General features: G+C 41.7%; 1 protein-coding gene across 1 annotated transcript in view; it reads left to right on the plus strand.

Annotated features, from left to right (window-relative positions):
* The first annotated feature begins 85 nt into the window (after window positions 1-85).
* The window catches only part of PTEN (phosphatase and tensin homolog), a 48,509-nt gene continuing 32,327 nt past the window's right edge, over window positions 86-16,267 (plus strand). Inside the window, exons 1-2 of the mRNA XM_084525223.1 lie at window positions 86-496; window positions 15,885-15,969. Coding sequence (XP_084381349.1) covers window positions 418-496; window positions 15,885-15,969 — 164 coding nt within the window. The 5' untranslated portion in view covers window positions 86-417. The remainder of the gene's footprint in view (window positions 497-15,884; window positions 15,970-16,267) is intronic.

A 16,267-nucleotide genomic window follows, 5' to 3' on the forward strand; every position in this document is an offset into this window, starting at 1 on the left:
GGCCGGGCCGGGGGGGCGCTCCGCGCCGCTGTCACCATTGCTGGGGCCCGGAGCGCCGGAGAGCTGCTCTCTCCGCCTCCGCCGCGCTCGCCTCAAAGACGGCGGCGGCGGCGGCGGCTCCCTCAGGGACTCGGCCCGGCCCCGAAGCCTCCCTGCTCGGCCGCCGCCGCCGCTCCCGCCCCGGCAGGAGGAGGAGGAGGAGAAGGAGGAGGAGAAGGAGGGGGGGGGGGCAGCCGCCGCCGCTGCCGGGAGCCGCCGCCGCCGCCGCGGGGGGAGGCGGGCCCAGCCGGGGCTGAGCCACAGGCCCCGCGCCCGGGGCTGCCCGGCGGCCGCCGGCCCTCCGCCGCCGCCCAGCCCCGCGCCCCGCCGCCGCTCGGCCTCTGCGCGCTGTCCCGGAGCGGCCCCCGGCTGCCAGACATGACCGCCATCATCAAAGAGATCGTCAGCAGGAACAAAAGGCGCTACCAGGAGGATGGCTTCGACCTGGACCTGACCTGTATCCTCCCGGCGCCGCCGGAGCCCGACGAGCAGCGAGCGGTGCGCGGCGAGCTATTGCATCAGACCCGCGCCGCGGTTACCTAACGCGCTGCCCGCGGCCGATGCGCCCTACCCGCTGCGCCTCGGCCGCCTTTTGTCGGCGCCGGGCGGCCCCACAGGAGCTGCGGCCCGCCGGGGCACGGCGCCGTTTCTCGCCGGGCGGTGGGGGCCCTGGGCCCCGCTCGGGTCGCTGCCGGCCGTGTGGCAGGAGGGGCGAAGCCCGGGTGCTGCGCCCTCGGCCAGGCGGAGCGAGCCCTTGGTCTCAGTCAGATGCAGCAGAGGTCTCAATTGCAAGCAATGGGCTTAAATTAAAGTTAAAAAGAAAAAAAAAAAAAGAGAAAAACTTACTTTCCTACCGTGACATGTAAACCGTGCTTTGGCATGATCTCGGCTGCAGTAAGCACCAGGATGTATTTTAAATGAGAACGCACTGAGTTGTTGAAGAGGATTGCAAGGAGTGTGATTCTGGAACATGTTCCTAGTGTGCAGTTATGACTAATGAGCCAAACTGTGGAGAAGCCTTGCTAGTGTATTGCCTTGGTGGCCTTTGGAACAGATGTGCAGTAGCAACAGCAGGCAGATGTTGAACTCCAAACGCCATGCAGAGTTAATGGTGTGTAGGGGCCATGCTGTGGCTGTAGCAGTCTTCATGGTGTAGACAGTTCATTATTGTATTTGAGAGGTTTTGATGTAAGAATAGGAACTGTGCTTAAAAGTTAGAGCCATCCTGGGAAAAATTATAGGAGTATGCAGACCTGGACTTAGAGTTTGATTTTTGGGTGGCCGTGTGTGGAGCTGGGAGTTAGGCCCAGCAGTCCTTGTGGATTCCTTCTCGCCTTTCCGTGATTCTGACAAGCACTCTAGAAAGCAAGCTTGCTGCTCGACAGCAAGGTCAGGGTGAAAATTACTGTTTTTCAGAACTCGCAGCAGATGCTACAAATACAGCCTGGTTCCTGGGCAGGATCAGCACCAGTCACTAGCACAGAGCTCAAGCTGTTATGTTGATGCTTGGCCTAACGTGTTGGTGGCTTCAAAAGGGGCCTGAAAGGTTCTTGACTTCAGCAGGCTACTGCCGAGCTTTTAGTTAGGAAGCACCCTCTCTGCTACATAATTCTTTCATTCTGTTTGTGGTGTTGATAAAACGTAGTTTTAGACTTGCCTTTGCAATGTTTGTGCTTGGTCATTTTTTTGCCCTAATCGTAGGCCAGCTGACACAGGCCAGAGCAGCACACGGTGCTGACTTAAAGACAGAAAGTCTGAGTGAGATCTCTGATTCTTTGAGTAATGCGTTCGCTGGGAACTTGTGGACTATGGAAAGAGTTAAGTGGTGGCAAAATGGCTAGCTTTTGGCTTCATTGATGTAGAATTTGGTGTTGCAGGTATCTTTGTCCAAATATACCATTAGTTGGCATAGTTTTTGATGCAAACAGACCCTTTTAACTAGTAATCTGCTCTTGGCAAGAAAATTGTCGAATTTTGAACCTGGATTTTCTTACTCAGGGTTGCTAAGGATATGCCAAATGTAGTTTTTAGCTTTTTTTTTCTTAATTGTATCACTATATTCTTAGATTTTGGATTAGAGGTAGGCCACTGAAGACTGGATTTGGGCTGTTTTTTTCCAAAAGCAGCAGTTGGCTGTAATTCTGTAATGGAATTAATGGAATTAGTGGAAAAAGCTTTTTTTTTTTTTTTTTTTTTTAACCATTGCAAAGACATCTTTGGAAGGAGCTTACACTCTTTTCGTAGCTGCACATTTGAACGGATAACTAATGAACGAAGACTGCTGTGCCTACAGTATAATGACTTCACTTGAAGGCTGATGTTGCTGCAGAAGTGAAAGTTTATTTTTTTTTTTTTATCACTGTGCAGGTTTTCTTGGACTTTTTTTTTCAGGGTTTTGATGGAATTGTTGCTCATCATATCTGGCACTTGGAAAATAACCTGCTTATTTCTTATGTGCATAGACAGAGGACTAGACTGGGAGTCAGTTCTCTGAGGGTGCGATGTCCAGTGAAGAAATGAGCACCCCTGAAACTCAAATGAGGTATTTGGGAAGGCGTGTGGTGTGTGATAGGAGGACTGGGATTTAAGATCTCAAAGGAACTTCTCGTCCTGTGGCGGAACACAAAATTTTGAGACTGAAACAAGCGACCATCTGCACTTCTGCTGCTGCTGAACTCTGCCTCCCTGCATTCCCATATCTGTGGGAGCATCCTGTGGGTACTGGTTCTTTTCAGGGCAGCTGTTTCTGTCAAGCTAAAAGACATAAGAGAGGTGTGAAGCCTAGTGATTTGGGCATTTAGCTGGGATGAGGGAAACCGTAGCGTGAATTCCTCTTGCAAACAGTAGTTTGGTGGTAATGGTGCTTCCAGAATGGCCAGCAACTGGGCACTGCTACCTAGGCTGGGCAGGTGCGGAATGAAGCCCTGAGGTGAACCTGCTAGGGCAGGAGCTTGAATCCAGGTGAGGTGTGATCTGCAGACTGTATGTGGAGGTCTGTCTTGCCTCGTGTGCCTATCCTTGAGGCAGGGTTCACCTCTCGGTATCCCAGGTGGATGAAGGATTTGCGTCTGTGTATTTCAGTCATAGCTGATTCTCCAAGGCACCATGGGGAACACCTGAGCCCCACAACACAGCTTGAGTTAGGTGCTGGAGTGCTAACGTAACCTTCATGGATCTGGGCTGGAATGTCTGGCTTTTTTTCTTACAGGCTGCATTGCATCCTTTTAAAATGAGCACAGATGGATGTACATTGTATGTCGTACATGGGACTCATGGTTTGGTTAAGAATGATTCATGTGTTGGTAAAGTAGGGTTTTAAGAAAGGGAAATAATGACTTCTCAAAATCAGTAGATTTGCATATACTAGATGAAAATAGTCCTATATGCTAATTGTGAAATGTGTCTTTAAAAACATATTGACATTACTTTTCATCTGATCAAATACGCTTGTCCATGAACAGTCTTTTTCTGCACATTTTGTGAAAAAATATTTTTGAAATTGGAAGAGGAAAAGGTTCTAACACTGGAGCCTCTAAATCGTCTTCTTAATACTTCATTTCAGATACTGTATTCCTGATTTATTTGGGCTTCTGTCTCCTTTCTGTAATGCTGGATACCTTTTGTTGCAAATGAGTGAGAAGGAAAGTTTGGATTGATAGATTTCTTCAAAGATGGATGCAATTTTTTTTTTATGAAGAAAGGACCATTACATTGTCTGAGGCACTCTGATCTTTGGGATTTCTGAAATTGTGCGGCTCAGTTGTCGAGCATTTTCCTGCAAAGGGTTGCATGCAAGTCCTACACGTTACGTTGCTTGCACGTGTCTTAGGTCTGTGCATAACTGAGTTTAGAAAGTGGCTTAACCATGTGAGGCCAAAGTGAAAAATCAGTGCAACTGCTTTGTGTGTGCATTATAGCATTGTTTGAGCTGCCCTCGTATTTCTAGGCCTTCTGTTACGCGTGAGCATGGCAGACTAGGCTTAGCATGGGATGGAGCATGCCTGTCCTGTGCTTATTTGCAGCACGCGTTTCTCATGACCTACATATTGTATAAACTGCTGTAATATTCAGTGAAGATCAGCTGTTGGATGCAGTTTATTTCCAAGTCTTGCCTGTGTTTGTCTCATGTACTGGAAGGCAGAGAATGCTAAAATTGTGAGTGGAAGCTGCTTAGAATATAATACAGCCTCATGCTATTTGTGGTCCTAAAGCATTTTGCATTGTTAATAAAAAAAAATTATGTGACTTGAGTAAAAATGGCTCAGCTTCCAAGAAAAAAAATGAACTAATGGCATAAGGTACATCCTGAGTTTAAAAATAGAGCTGGAAATTCCATTTGTTTAAAATACTTGCTTTCACTTTAAAACTCAAGTTTGTTAGGTATTTGTAATGAGTTTGTCTTGCCATCAAGCACAGTACGGGCTGGTAAGGGATTAGAAGACTGGAAATGAAGTGGTAAAGGGTTTTGCTGGGGGAAGAGTATTTCTTTGTTCATGAGTAAACCAGGTCACTTAGCTGTGCTAAGCACCTGACAGATTCATTTTGCGCATGGAGCCTGGATGATTTTGAGTGTTGGACAAGATGAGTGCTGATTTTGCTTTCTTTTTTGAATTTATCTTAAAAGTTCGTTTGAATAGCCGCTTCCTCAGAGTTAGATTCAGTTACCTGCTTGCTGTAGGATGTGTTTGATGCTGGGAAAATCAGTCTTTATATACTTCCAGGGGTCAAGATTTTTGACTTGTCCACAGACAGTAAGGTGTCGATTGGTGCAAGTTCATGCATTTTCTCTTCTGAGGTTAAAAATGTACCTGTTGGTCTATCCGTCAGTTTTCCTCGCAACCAAGAAAACCTTTGACATCTTGTTGTACTATGTGCATCCTTGTGGATAGTGTTGTTTGACAGCTGAAGCCTATGCACAGAAAAACCCCTTCCACAGAGCGCTCAGTTGTGCAACCCTTGCTGCATGAGTGCAAAGAAGCCCCAACCCCTTTCTGCCCAGATTTTCTGGTGCAGTTAAAGGTGCTTGACAAGATAAAAGCTCATCTCTTTGCACTTAAATGGAGTGCAGGCTTCCTAATGAAGTACTTGATCTTGCATCATCAAAATTTTTTAATCAGTGTGCAGCGTTGCTGGAGACTGTTTGCACAAGCTAAACAAGAAGTTAAAAAATAACTGCTTGCGTACACTTTTAAGTCAACAAAAGCTGCAAACTAAGTCTCTGCTTCATGTAGTTCTGCAGTTTAAGTGATGGCTAAATGTTGCTTTTCAAGTTAAGGACATAAATGAGTACAGATAATGTGAGCACCTTGTAAAAATTCCTCAAACTGACCTCTAAAGGAAGAAAAAAAAAAAAAGAAAAAAAACACAACACAACTGAGGTTATTTTTCATTGAAATCTGTTTGTAAGCTTAGTTAAATGTGTGTAATTTTCAGAACAGCCGAGGCTTTCCCTTAAAACACTGTTAAAAGGGTAACGCTAAATAAAGTGCAAGCTTTCCTTGAGCTGTTCCTGGTTGTGAGAATTATGATTTTAAGGAGAAATCCAAGTTGATTTTTGTCATTTCTGTCCCCATCCCACCACTGAGTTGTCAGCTGCGAAATTGCCTTTTCCGATGCTGCTTGGTGCTTTGGTGAGGACAGCTTGGCTAGTGTTGGGTGCTGCTGAAGATCCCCCCCGCCCCGTTCAGCTCTGGGGGCAACTGGCTGGCCCCCTGTCAGCGCTGGGCTAAACTGCACTCTCTAGGAAGGCTGATGAATTTTTAAAGTGAATCTTTCTAGGAGATTGTGCTAGTCAGGAAGGCCCTTCTGTCCTCCAGATAATTATGCGTAACTTCCACTGACTTCATAAAATGCTTACGGTGTGTTTAGGGAAAGAATACAGCCTTGAGTGTGGCTAGCAACTGCCATGGTCTGATATGTGCTGGAAGGTGGCTCTGGATGGCTGCTAGGCTGGTGATCGCTTGCTGCATCTCATGTAAGACACCTCATTTTGACTACCAAAAGGTTTCGAAGTACAGCAAATGCTGTAGAGGAGGCTACTATTTACTAAATGATGTGTTACTACGCTGCACAGAGAAGTACTGAATTTTCTATTTTTTTTCCCAAAGAGGTGATTGTATCTTTTATTGTCCTCCTTACAGGATGATTTGGACACCTAAAGCCTCTTTGTTGTTATGGACGCAATTGGTATCACTCATTCAGTAATAATCTTACCACAATAATGTGTTTTAATAACACATTGTTAAAAAGCCCTGTGCTAAAAAAGAGTAAGACTGCACTGAAACTAAACTTTGGAATGCAATAAGTATGAAATCAAATTTTTTTGTTTTCTGTCTACCAAGTTGCTTTTGCCAGTTATGAATTTCTGAATGGTTTCTTAAGTTATCTATTTAAATGAACTAATATTTTAGCCATATTGATGCAACATAAGCTGACAAATTATACGTATGGTACTGTAGCCTAGAGTGTTCCATTACAACATGTTTCAACAAGAAAATTGTTCTTGTATAACGATTTAAGGGACAATAGTTGTGTTCTAAGAAACGAGAAAAAAAAAAAAAAAAAAAGGAGGATAGAGACAATTGAGCTGTCAAATCCCTTTGCAGTCCTAAGTTGCTGTCATTAGTCATAACCAACCTAATTTTAAAGCCCACCTCCTTTCTAGATCGAGTACCCAACTAGTAATCTGGAGCTCAAAGGTGTATGTGATTTGTATTTGCTGTGGATATTGATTTTGTTTTGTTGCTGAATGGCTTTTCAAGGGGATAAACTGGCTATGGTGTTGAGCTCTGAACAGAGATTGCTGGATATGTCTGATGTCTCGTCACAAATCCTAGGGTAGTCACGGGTCCCTGTACTTTGGTACTTCTCCGGTGGTTTGGGGCCTTACAGCTGCACGAGTGATTCCCTTGAGTTACTGGCATGGGTACTTCTTGACTGTAAGGAGGGAATTTATCTTAAAATGTGGGAATGTATGTACAAAGCCCCATGGAGTACGAGCTCTTCTGAAATGTGGACATTTTGTGGGTAGCTGACTGTGCATTGTGCTCAGAGGTTGCACTTAGTTGTATCTTCATCCAGACTGATACTTCAGATGCAAACAAATCCTTGTTACAGTTACAAATTCAGGCTAGCATCGCTTGTACACAAGCGATGTACATCGCTTGTACACAATCTTGTGTACACAAATCTTGTACACAAGATTTACCATCTTGTGTACAGAGCCATGAATAAAAGAGCTTTGTAGAATGGAAGTACAATAATCATGCAATTAGGCCCTGTATCACACTGCATAAATCTAGGTTATCTTAATAACGATTTTTAGGAAACAGCTAAAGTAGGGGGCTCTGTGATTCAAATGGTAATTGGCTGTGCAGCTTAAAAATTAAACTCAACTGCTGTATGTTTGGGATGAAGACTATTGCAAAAGCTGGCATTGTTCCCTTTAAAGATGAAGTCCCGGCTTCACAGCTCCAATGTGCAGCAGTGCATAAAAACTGTGTAATATCCAGTTCTTTGCAGTGAAATGCTTATAAACTTCATTCTTCCTTTGTAGGGATGTAGTATAATAGGTTTTAATTGCATGATTAATTTTTTTAGAGGTCTGTGCTGAATTCTTTGATTTGCATGGATATATACTGGGTTAGAATTGAAGCAGTTGGGTGTTTTCTCTTCTTTGGTTTCTTGTGTGAATGGGTGTTACTTCTCCAAGACATTTTTTGTGCTAACATTAAGAGGAGGAAAACACTGGATCTTGTTAGAACTGAATATTATCTACTTAGGGCTGGTTGATTGAGAAATGGTTTATTAGGCTGGCGTTATGCCTGGTTTTGCTGCTTATCTTTGTATTCTTTTGTAACTGCCCCCTGAAATTAAGTCTTCTAATGCTGAAAAATTCATATAAATCCTATTTTTTATAGCTTAGGTTTCATAAAGCTTTTTAGTGCAATGTTTGTCCGCCAGCCTGATAGCTATTTTAAATTCCCTTGTCTCTGAAAGTTTTGGATGTCCTTTCAGACTTGCAAGAAGTTGAGTCTGAGCCATTTTTCACTTCCTGTCAGTAAATATCAACGTAGTGACTCTCTGTGCCGAGTTCTTTTACTGAATAAAATTCTTGTACTCTTCTGTGGGTGTTTGAGGTTAAAATCCGCTGAAGTACACAGCAGTGCTTCTTCAGAGGAGCTCCTGCGAAGTGTCGTAGCATTCTGAGAGTGCCACCGGGGAGGTCCCACGCTCTGTTGTCAAAGAGCTCATCCTGATTTGGGTTCATAGGCAAAAACGGGTGCATTTGTCACATTGGAAATCTCAAACTGAGACACAAAAGTAGAGCTGTTTCCAAAAAAAAAAAAAAAAAAACTCTACATGGCTTCTTCCAAAATGTGAGCAGAAGCAGGAAACCTTCCCAACTGCGCCCCTACACGATTTCCACCTCTGGCACTGGGGATGTCTCCTGTCAGGGCTGTAGACCTGGAGCTGGCATTGAGAAAGGAGTCGAGGCCCTGTCCATGGTTTCTCAGCTGAAGACTTCTTTCTTGCAAATGTGATGTGAACAATATGGTGTGCTGTTGCATCGTTTCTTACAGTGCTGCTTGCTGTTGGCTTTTTTGTAAAGGGAAGGCTAGCTGCTCCAGTCTGGTAATATCATCGGCTCTGTTAGAGGGTTTTGCAGCCCTTCACGGCAAACTTAACTCCTTTACTCTCTGCATGACTGTCTTTATCTGTGGTTCTGTACCATGTTGAAATGGAAGTTTAATGTGTCTGCACTTGGTCTTTGTTAGAACAAGTTCTTCTGCAGTGTAAACATCATACTTCTACATGCTTCTCTGTTAACTGTTTTTTGTATTTACGCTGTGAGTTTTATGAGGTTGAGACGGGTCAGGGTGGGGAAGTGCCTGGTTATTATGTAGATTCTATGTTTTTTTTCAGTCTTCTCGACCCTGTTAAATGTTCAGGAAAGCTACCATGTGGCTGAGAGCTCCAGGACACATCTCATACATCTTACAAAGCTAAAAGGAGAGACGCTTACTGTGGGAGTAATTTCCAAAGTGTGGTGTCATGAGTGTATGTGGGTCCAAAAGCCTGCTGTGGGATGGAGGTTAGGATGTAGCTGAGTCCTGAGGCAACCTGGCAATCCCATCTTCAAGTATCTTCTGATTTACTCCCTCCCACTATGGGAATTTGGATATGAAGGGGCCACTTTTTTTTTTTTTTTTCCTTCCATGTGTAGTTTGCTGCATTTAAATTACAAGCAGGGGGATTAAAAAGAAACAAAGGGTTGCTCTTGAAATCTTGAGCATTAATGGGTTAAATGCACTTCTAAATCATAAAATGTTTCTCTCAGCCACATCTGATTTGGTCTCTTTTCTTGTTCTTTAAGGCACAGACGGTAGAGTTGGCAAGTACAGCTGGCTGGCTACAAGGAATCCTCCTTTGCTCTGAAGAACTTTCTTCCTGTTCATTTCCTCTATACTTCCTGATTACCCAGACTTGTAGAAAAACAGTAAACTTATTTTGTGTTTCATGCTGGCTAATGGAAATGCAGCCTACTTAGGGGGAAAAAAAAAAGTATGTATATATACAAGCTAAATGGCATATATACTGGGAAACTTTTAGATCTGGTTGGGCATATTTTCCTATGTCTGTCTTTTTTTTGGTAGGGATGCTGTCAAGAAAATAGCACTAATAAGGGTTTGGCCATTTGTCAGGACACTTAAATCTGTTTGAGGATGGAGTGTGGACACTTCTTGCAACACTCCCTCTGTAGCTTCAGGCTGTCAAGCTGTTGAACAGCTAGAACAGTTTTTTTTTCTGTTTTTTTTTTTTTTTTTTTTTTCCTCTGTTTCTATGTGGACTTGTTTAAGCTGGAGTGAAAAGGGTTGAGGTCAGTGTGCTAACCTTGCAGAGCTGGTAGGGACAGATGTTCCGCTGGACCACGCTGTGTCGTTACTGAAGTACAAGTTCCTGAAAACTGCAAATAAATGAGGCAACAAAGCAACTTTGGGAGACTTGGAAGTTCCTTTGTGCCTCCACTTATCAGTTTTGCTGTCGATGGGATGTAGCTGCTGACAGCTTGGCTGCTGCCTGGGAGAGTAGGGGCTGGCTTGCAGCACACGGGGCTGGTGCTGAGGGAGGAAGCTGAAGGTTGTTGTAGTGGAGCAAAACTGGGGTGCAAATGTAGAGTGGGTCAGCATCAGTACGTGCTCTGCTTGCTTGAACTAGAAGTGAAAATTTTCATTCCTGACAGGTTGCGGAGCTTTTTTCAGGCCTGCAATTCATTCAGCAATTTAAATATGTTCTTTGGTAAATGAAGTTTATACTTGGAAAGTGGAAAATGTGAAGGTCACCAAAAATGGCCATCTGTCCTTACATATGGAGGTTCAGGTTTTGCAGTAAGAAGTTTTTAGTTCCAAAGCAAGATTTGAACAGTGCCCGTCGTTCACAGCTTCAGGAACATTCAGCTTGTTTTACATTTCCTTTTTAACAAAAGATGAAGTCTAATGACTGGTGGATCCTCCTGCAGCCTTTGATTGCAAAGGGCTAATAGTTTTGTTTTGTTTTTTTTTGGGGGGCTTTGGTGTAAAACCTGTCAGCATTGTTTTAGAAAGTAAAACTATATGTAAATTCTGCACTGCATGCTCTAGCATGCTTATAAAATGGGAAGATTAAGTCATTTGCTTTCTGTTTTTGTCTTAGAGCTGCCTTCATGAGCAGAGCAAGGACAAGGATTTAAATGCTTACTTTGTTTGAAAAAAGAATTCATAAAATTGCTTAGAAATGCTAATGAATAAATTTCTAGATACCGAGAACGTTAGTCATTAAAGGAAAGGCTATGGCTCTGTATTTGTGCAATTTTTTTCTTGTGGCTGTGTAAGAACTAGCAAATATTTCAGTATGCTTTTTTTGGCCTGCTTCCATTATTAGGAAAAAAAAGAATTTGAGAGAATTAAGTTATCTTAACAGAGCAACACAAGTCATTTGCTTATATATGTATAAAAAAAATGAAATTTTCAGTGTATACTGCATATTCTTTAATTTGATCGTCACATAATGTGAATATATAGACAGCTATTTTTGAAAACGATTATAACTGCTGATTTGCATAACGATACAGGATTTTTCTCATAGCAACTGGAAAGACTGTCATCTTTAGCATGTGGGAACAATTTCAGGAGTTAAGGATCAGTATTTTGTTAAATCTGCTAACAGCATTAGAACAAACCCTGTGGCGCTGTTGTAGCTATGTTGCTTTTGAAGCAGCATATAGATTGATTACTTTGGTTTGTCTTAAGTGTTGAGAAAGCATCACTTTTTCTTTGTGGCATTTGGTATCTTAGCAAGCTATTAGGTGCTTCCGTTTTTACATTTCCTTGGGTAAAGCTGAAGTTTTGCAGTTAGTAAGAAGTATGAACTTAGTAGGGGACAGCATTTTATTGTTTTGCTGATGTGTATTGTGTGTCATTGCATGTGGTCTGTCTCATATTTTTTTTTATTATGATCACTAGCTAAAATCCCAACCTACAGGATTGCAAGGTTGCAAAAGGAATGAGTGCTTTAAAATGTATTGGTTCTATTTTGGGGAACGGATTTCTTAGGAAAGAGCTACTTTGGCAAAACATGGCAGGGATTTTTTGTGTGTGTGTATAGTAAGCCTGTTTCAAATTTGTGATCTTGTTAGGTTAACTTTGTTTTTTGCAGGCTAGCTGGAAGCATTGTAGAGCTGTGTCAAAAACTGACTGAGGTTTTATCCGTCTCCATTTGTCTCTTAAAATGAGGCTGGAGTTGATAATGAACTTGTTGCATGTGTTCAATCATCAGTTCTTCCAGGTTTCTAAAATTATCAGTATCATTACTGATTTCATGATGACTCAGAATTCTTGCTTTGAATGTAAGCCCAGCTTCCAAGCTCCCTTGCAAGAAATATCATTTGTTAGCGAGTGTTTTAATTTCGGCTTTGGAGGTCAGTGTTAAAATCTCTTGGGTGTGCAAAGCGGTGACCCTGAACCTTTCAGCGTGGTAACGATAGAAGAACTGGCTGAAGATGATGCTCTGTGGTGCTCCCATTATACGTTTGGCTGATGGACAGTAAATTGCAGGCTGTGTCTGGGGAGGAGCACAGCATCAGGAGAAAGTGAGCTGGTACAGATGCAGTAAGGATCATCTCCTCTGTGCAGATTTTGCAGGAGAGGAAAGGGTGGAACAACTTAGTTTATATGGCAGTTTTTTAATTAAGTGATAAATCTGCTATTTCTGCTCATAGACTTAGATCATCTATGTAGACAGTAACAGTGCTTCCGCTCTGTTCTTACATCACCAAGCGGACTTCAACTCTTTGGCTGCGTGAACCAGCAAAAGGTTTTCGGAGCAGTGCTCTTCTTCAGCATGCTTGTAAGCAAGGCGCATGTTCAGAAGACGTGAAAGGATCTTCCCTAATGTCAGGAAAGCCTTTGTTAGGTACTGCTTGCTTCTGCTCAGTGCAGACGAACCCTGCAGGCTGTCAGGCGCGCCGTGGAAACATGGTGTTAGCTTGCTGTGGCCGCTGTCCTTAATGTCAGATCTGCTGCAGACAGCAGAGTGAGTCAGCAGTGGCGTGTGAGTTGCATTCTAGTCTGATACTTGGAGATAATAAGTAAGGTACTTCAGGATGCTTATATTTAGGTGGAGGAGAAATTGGCTTGCCTGTTTAAAAACAATCATGTTTTCTTAAAAACAGAACCCCCACCAGGCTTGCTGTTGTATGTTTGTTTTTCAATAACACTTCAGTTTTTGTGTTGTCAGGTTCCAAAACCTCAGAGTGCACAACGTGTTTACTGAATTGGCATCAGTAAATTGATTTAAACTCAGTTTTTTCTTCTCCTTTTGAAGTCTTTTTCCATTTGCTTTACTCTTAGCATTTTTGGGAACATCTTTTGCAATACTCTATCTGGGTTTATATATGCACCCCGTTCTGAGGCATGGTTAAGCCTAAGCATTCAATCTGTTGGTTTACTCCTGTTTAAAAGAAGAAACATGCACGTGCTGTGCATGTACTGCGTGTGTAGCACCCTGAGGAGCCGTGTGAGATGCCAGAGCCATGAGAGGGTTGTGCTCTGAAAGTGTGAGACCACACTGGTTATTCAAAAGCTTTTATCTCTCTCTGCTCTGTCTGAGACTTTACTAGGACACCTGGGGGCCTGTGAAGTGGAGGTACTGATGAAAAAATGTTGTGTTCCTTTTGCCTGGCATCAGGCTGCCTTCTTCCTGTCATGCACCAGCTGGGAGTCCTGGAAAGCATCTCCTTTCTTAGTCTTTCAGAGGTGAAAGCACACAGCAGAAGAAAAGCTACTGAATGAAAACCGCAGGCTGAAATGCATGAGGAAACCACGTAGTAAAACTCACAGTTGTAAACAGGAATTTGAGCAAATTGCATGGTGATTCTGGGCATCCTGGGCACCTGTGGCATGGGTGATACTATAGCTGAAACAGTTTTGTTTGGATGCAGAACTTTAGGTTTTGATGGGGTGTGTCAAAATGTATTTTAACCCTGTTGCAATCATAAGTGCATGTCCGCTATGAGGAAGTGCTGCAGAAAACAGATTAATATAGTACTTTTTTTTTTTTAAGGGTAAGTTACGTACCCCTGTTGCTCAGAGCAGGATGCACATGGAGGTGCTTTTGAGCAAAAAGGGCAGAGTTGGCAGTAGGTAGATGTGTGCTCTTGAAATCAGGAATGAGGAGGGAGTGATTGGGTGTGCTAGCTGAAAGTCAGGTAATTTGCTGTTGAGGGGTAGGCATGGAGCAGTTTTACATGATTTATAACCATTTTCTTATGCTTATGGCAAGTAGTAACTGATAAAACAGCAAATAGATTGCTAATTATGTAGCGCCTTTTGCTACTTTAACAAAGAGGTGTGGACTGCTTGCAGAGTAAAATAGGTTCAGAGTGAAGTTCAAAGCTTAAGATTTATGTGATTTGGTAGTATCTGAAGTTATCACAAGCTCTGAATGCTAAGCAACTTAATGTTTTGGTTTTTTTTTTCCTCAAGATAAGCTTTTTTTTTAAGGTTTGGGGAAATACAGAATAAATTGGAAACCACATATAACACCCTTTCAGTGTCTGTATTTGAAACTACTACATATATTTATTTGGATTCCTCAGCAGCTTTGATTTTTTTTCTAATTATTGCCTGCATTAAGTAATCTGGAGTAGTCCAAGTAGACAGATGTCTTAATACTTGGATTACCACACAGTAAATGCTAGATTCTTTTTTGAGAGTAGAAAACATTGTTTCTGTGTATTCTTAAAATACTTGCAAAAAAACATGTACAAAATTAAGTCTTCTAGTTAAGCTGTGCAGATCTTAGTCTGTGCTGCTTTATAAGGCTTGTGGGAGTTCTGCAAGGACAGAGTAAAACAGTTTATATCCTATTTCAAGCTTTTCTTTGTGTACAGGTAGCTGGAATAATCGTGGAAGCTACGGTGTCTTCCGTTCTGCTGCTTACTCTTCGGAGGCTTGTTAATATTGCTGGTATTTTAACCATAAAAATAATTTTTACAGTTGTAGAATAATTCGAGTTGAAATGAACCTTTGGAAATCACCTGTTCCAACCCCCTTGTTTAAAGCAGGGTCAACTTAAAACATACCATTCTTTGTTCTTATTCCTTCTAAAATTAGTGTGAGGAGGAGTATGTTAATGTGGTAGGGCACGGTCTGTTTTTGAGCTGCTGGTTTAATTTCTGTTTTGCTTTTCAGTGAAGGCTCCTCACTGCATTATCTCTTCTGATGTTTAAAACTCAAGAGCATTTTCATTTCTTGAGTTGTGTTTAAAAAAAGAACACACAACAATTCATATATCATTACATCACCAGTAGAATAAATACGAATTGTTTTCTGGAAAATTACATAGTTTTTTTTTTTTTTTACCATGTTTGCTGCTATGGATGTAAACTTTTCTTTTTTTTAATTTGGCCTTATTTAATAGCGTTTTTTTTTTCCTTGCCAAAAGGTACTTTTCCTGAGCTCTTTATCTCGGGTTGTATTGCTTTTGGAATGTGGGTTACAGGTAGTTCAGCATAAGAAACTACATTTTTTTGCCAGAAGTGTATTTTTTAAAAATTATTATTATTATTTAATAAACAATATCTGTAATCCTTCTGGGATTTGGTACATTCCCATCTCTTGCAGTATCTCACATTAAGGCATTCAGAGCCACCTTAGCAGCTGCTGCAAGTGGCCTATTATGTAGAAATCGTGGAAAGTGACAAAATGTACTGTTGCCAGGGTTTACATGTATGTGTATGAGATGCAATTTTTTGTTTGTTTTGAATGGTATACCTATTGAGATCACTAGGGACTTTAACATAGTATTTAATTTGGAACTTCTTGCAATTTAGTCACATGACTATTCAAATAGTTTCCCACTGGATTAAATATGCCACTCAAACTGTAGAGAGGGGTACGTAGCATGTATACAATTTTAGTGAGATGATGTATGACAGAGGACGATTACTTGATTCTGCTTTTCTAATGGATTACTTTTCTATTCAGTGTTAACAGCAGCTATCCAATGGTGAAGACTTATAATCAGTTATGTATGTGAATTGTAAGGAGACTTATATTGGATGTGGACAAAATAGGAAACTTCCTATACTGTTTGTTTTTTTTTTCCTGGCCATTTTTCAATTTTGTTTTTTGAAAGAGACCCATTATTGCTGTCTATATAATGTTGAATTATTCACATATGGAAGTTGGTCTAAGCTATTGCTCTGATTTTGTTACAGGAGCATATAAATATTTAGTGATGTTCATTTAATATTATTGCAGAAATTGTACATATTTTATAAATGTTTCCCTAACTCACATATTCAGATATTTATCCAAACATAATTGCTATGGGTTTTCCTGCAGAGAGGCTTGAAGGAGTGTACCGGAACAATATTGATGATGTAGTAAGGTAAGGTTCTATTTTTCTTCTTTTTAAGTTACTCTTGTAAATCTTAAGTATCCTTTTCTGCACTCATATATGTTCTGCTCAGGAAAAGATGTGTGAACTGACTCATATAAATGTTATAAATGCTGAGAATAGCTTTTTCAATAATGTTAGTCCAGGCTGCTGTTCTGGGTTGATCTCAAATCTGCTTTTTCATGTGAAAAGCTGAACGCAGCAAATTGTGTTGATGTAAAAGGAGGTTATTTTATTTTAGAAAGATGTGAATCCATGCCTCTGTTTGCAGTACTGAGAGTTTGCTCAA

This window comes from Aythya ferina (assembly GCF_964211825.1).
Source record: "Aythya ferina genome assembly, chromosome: 7".
NCBI lineage: Eukaryota > Metazoa > Chordata > Aves > Anseriformes > Anatidae > Aythya > Aythya ferina.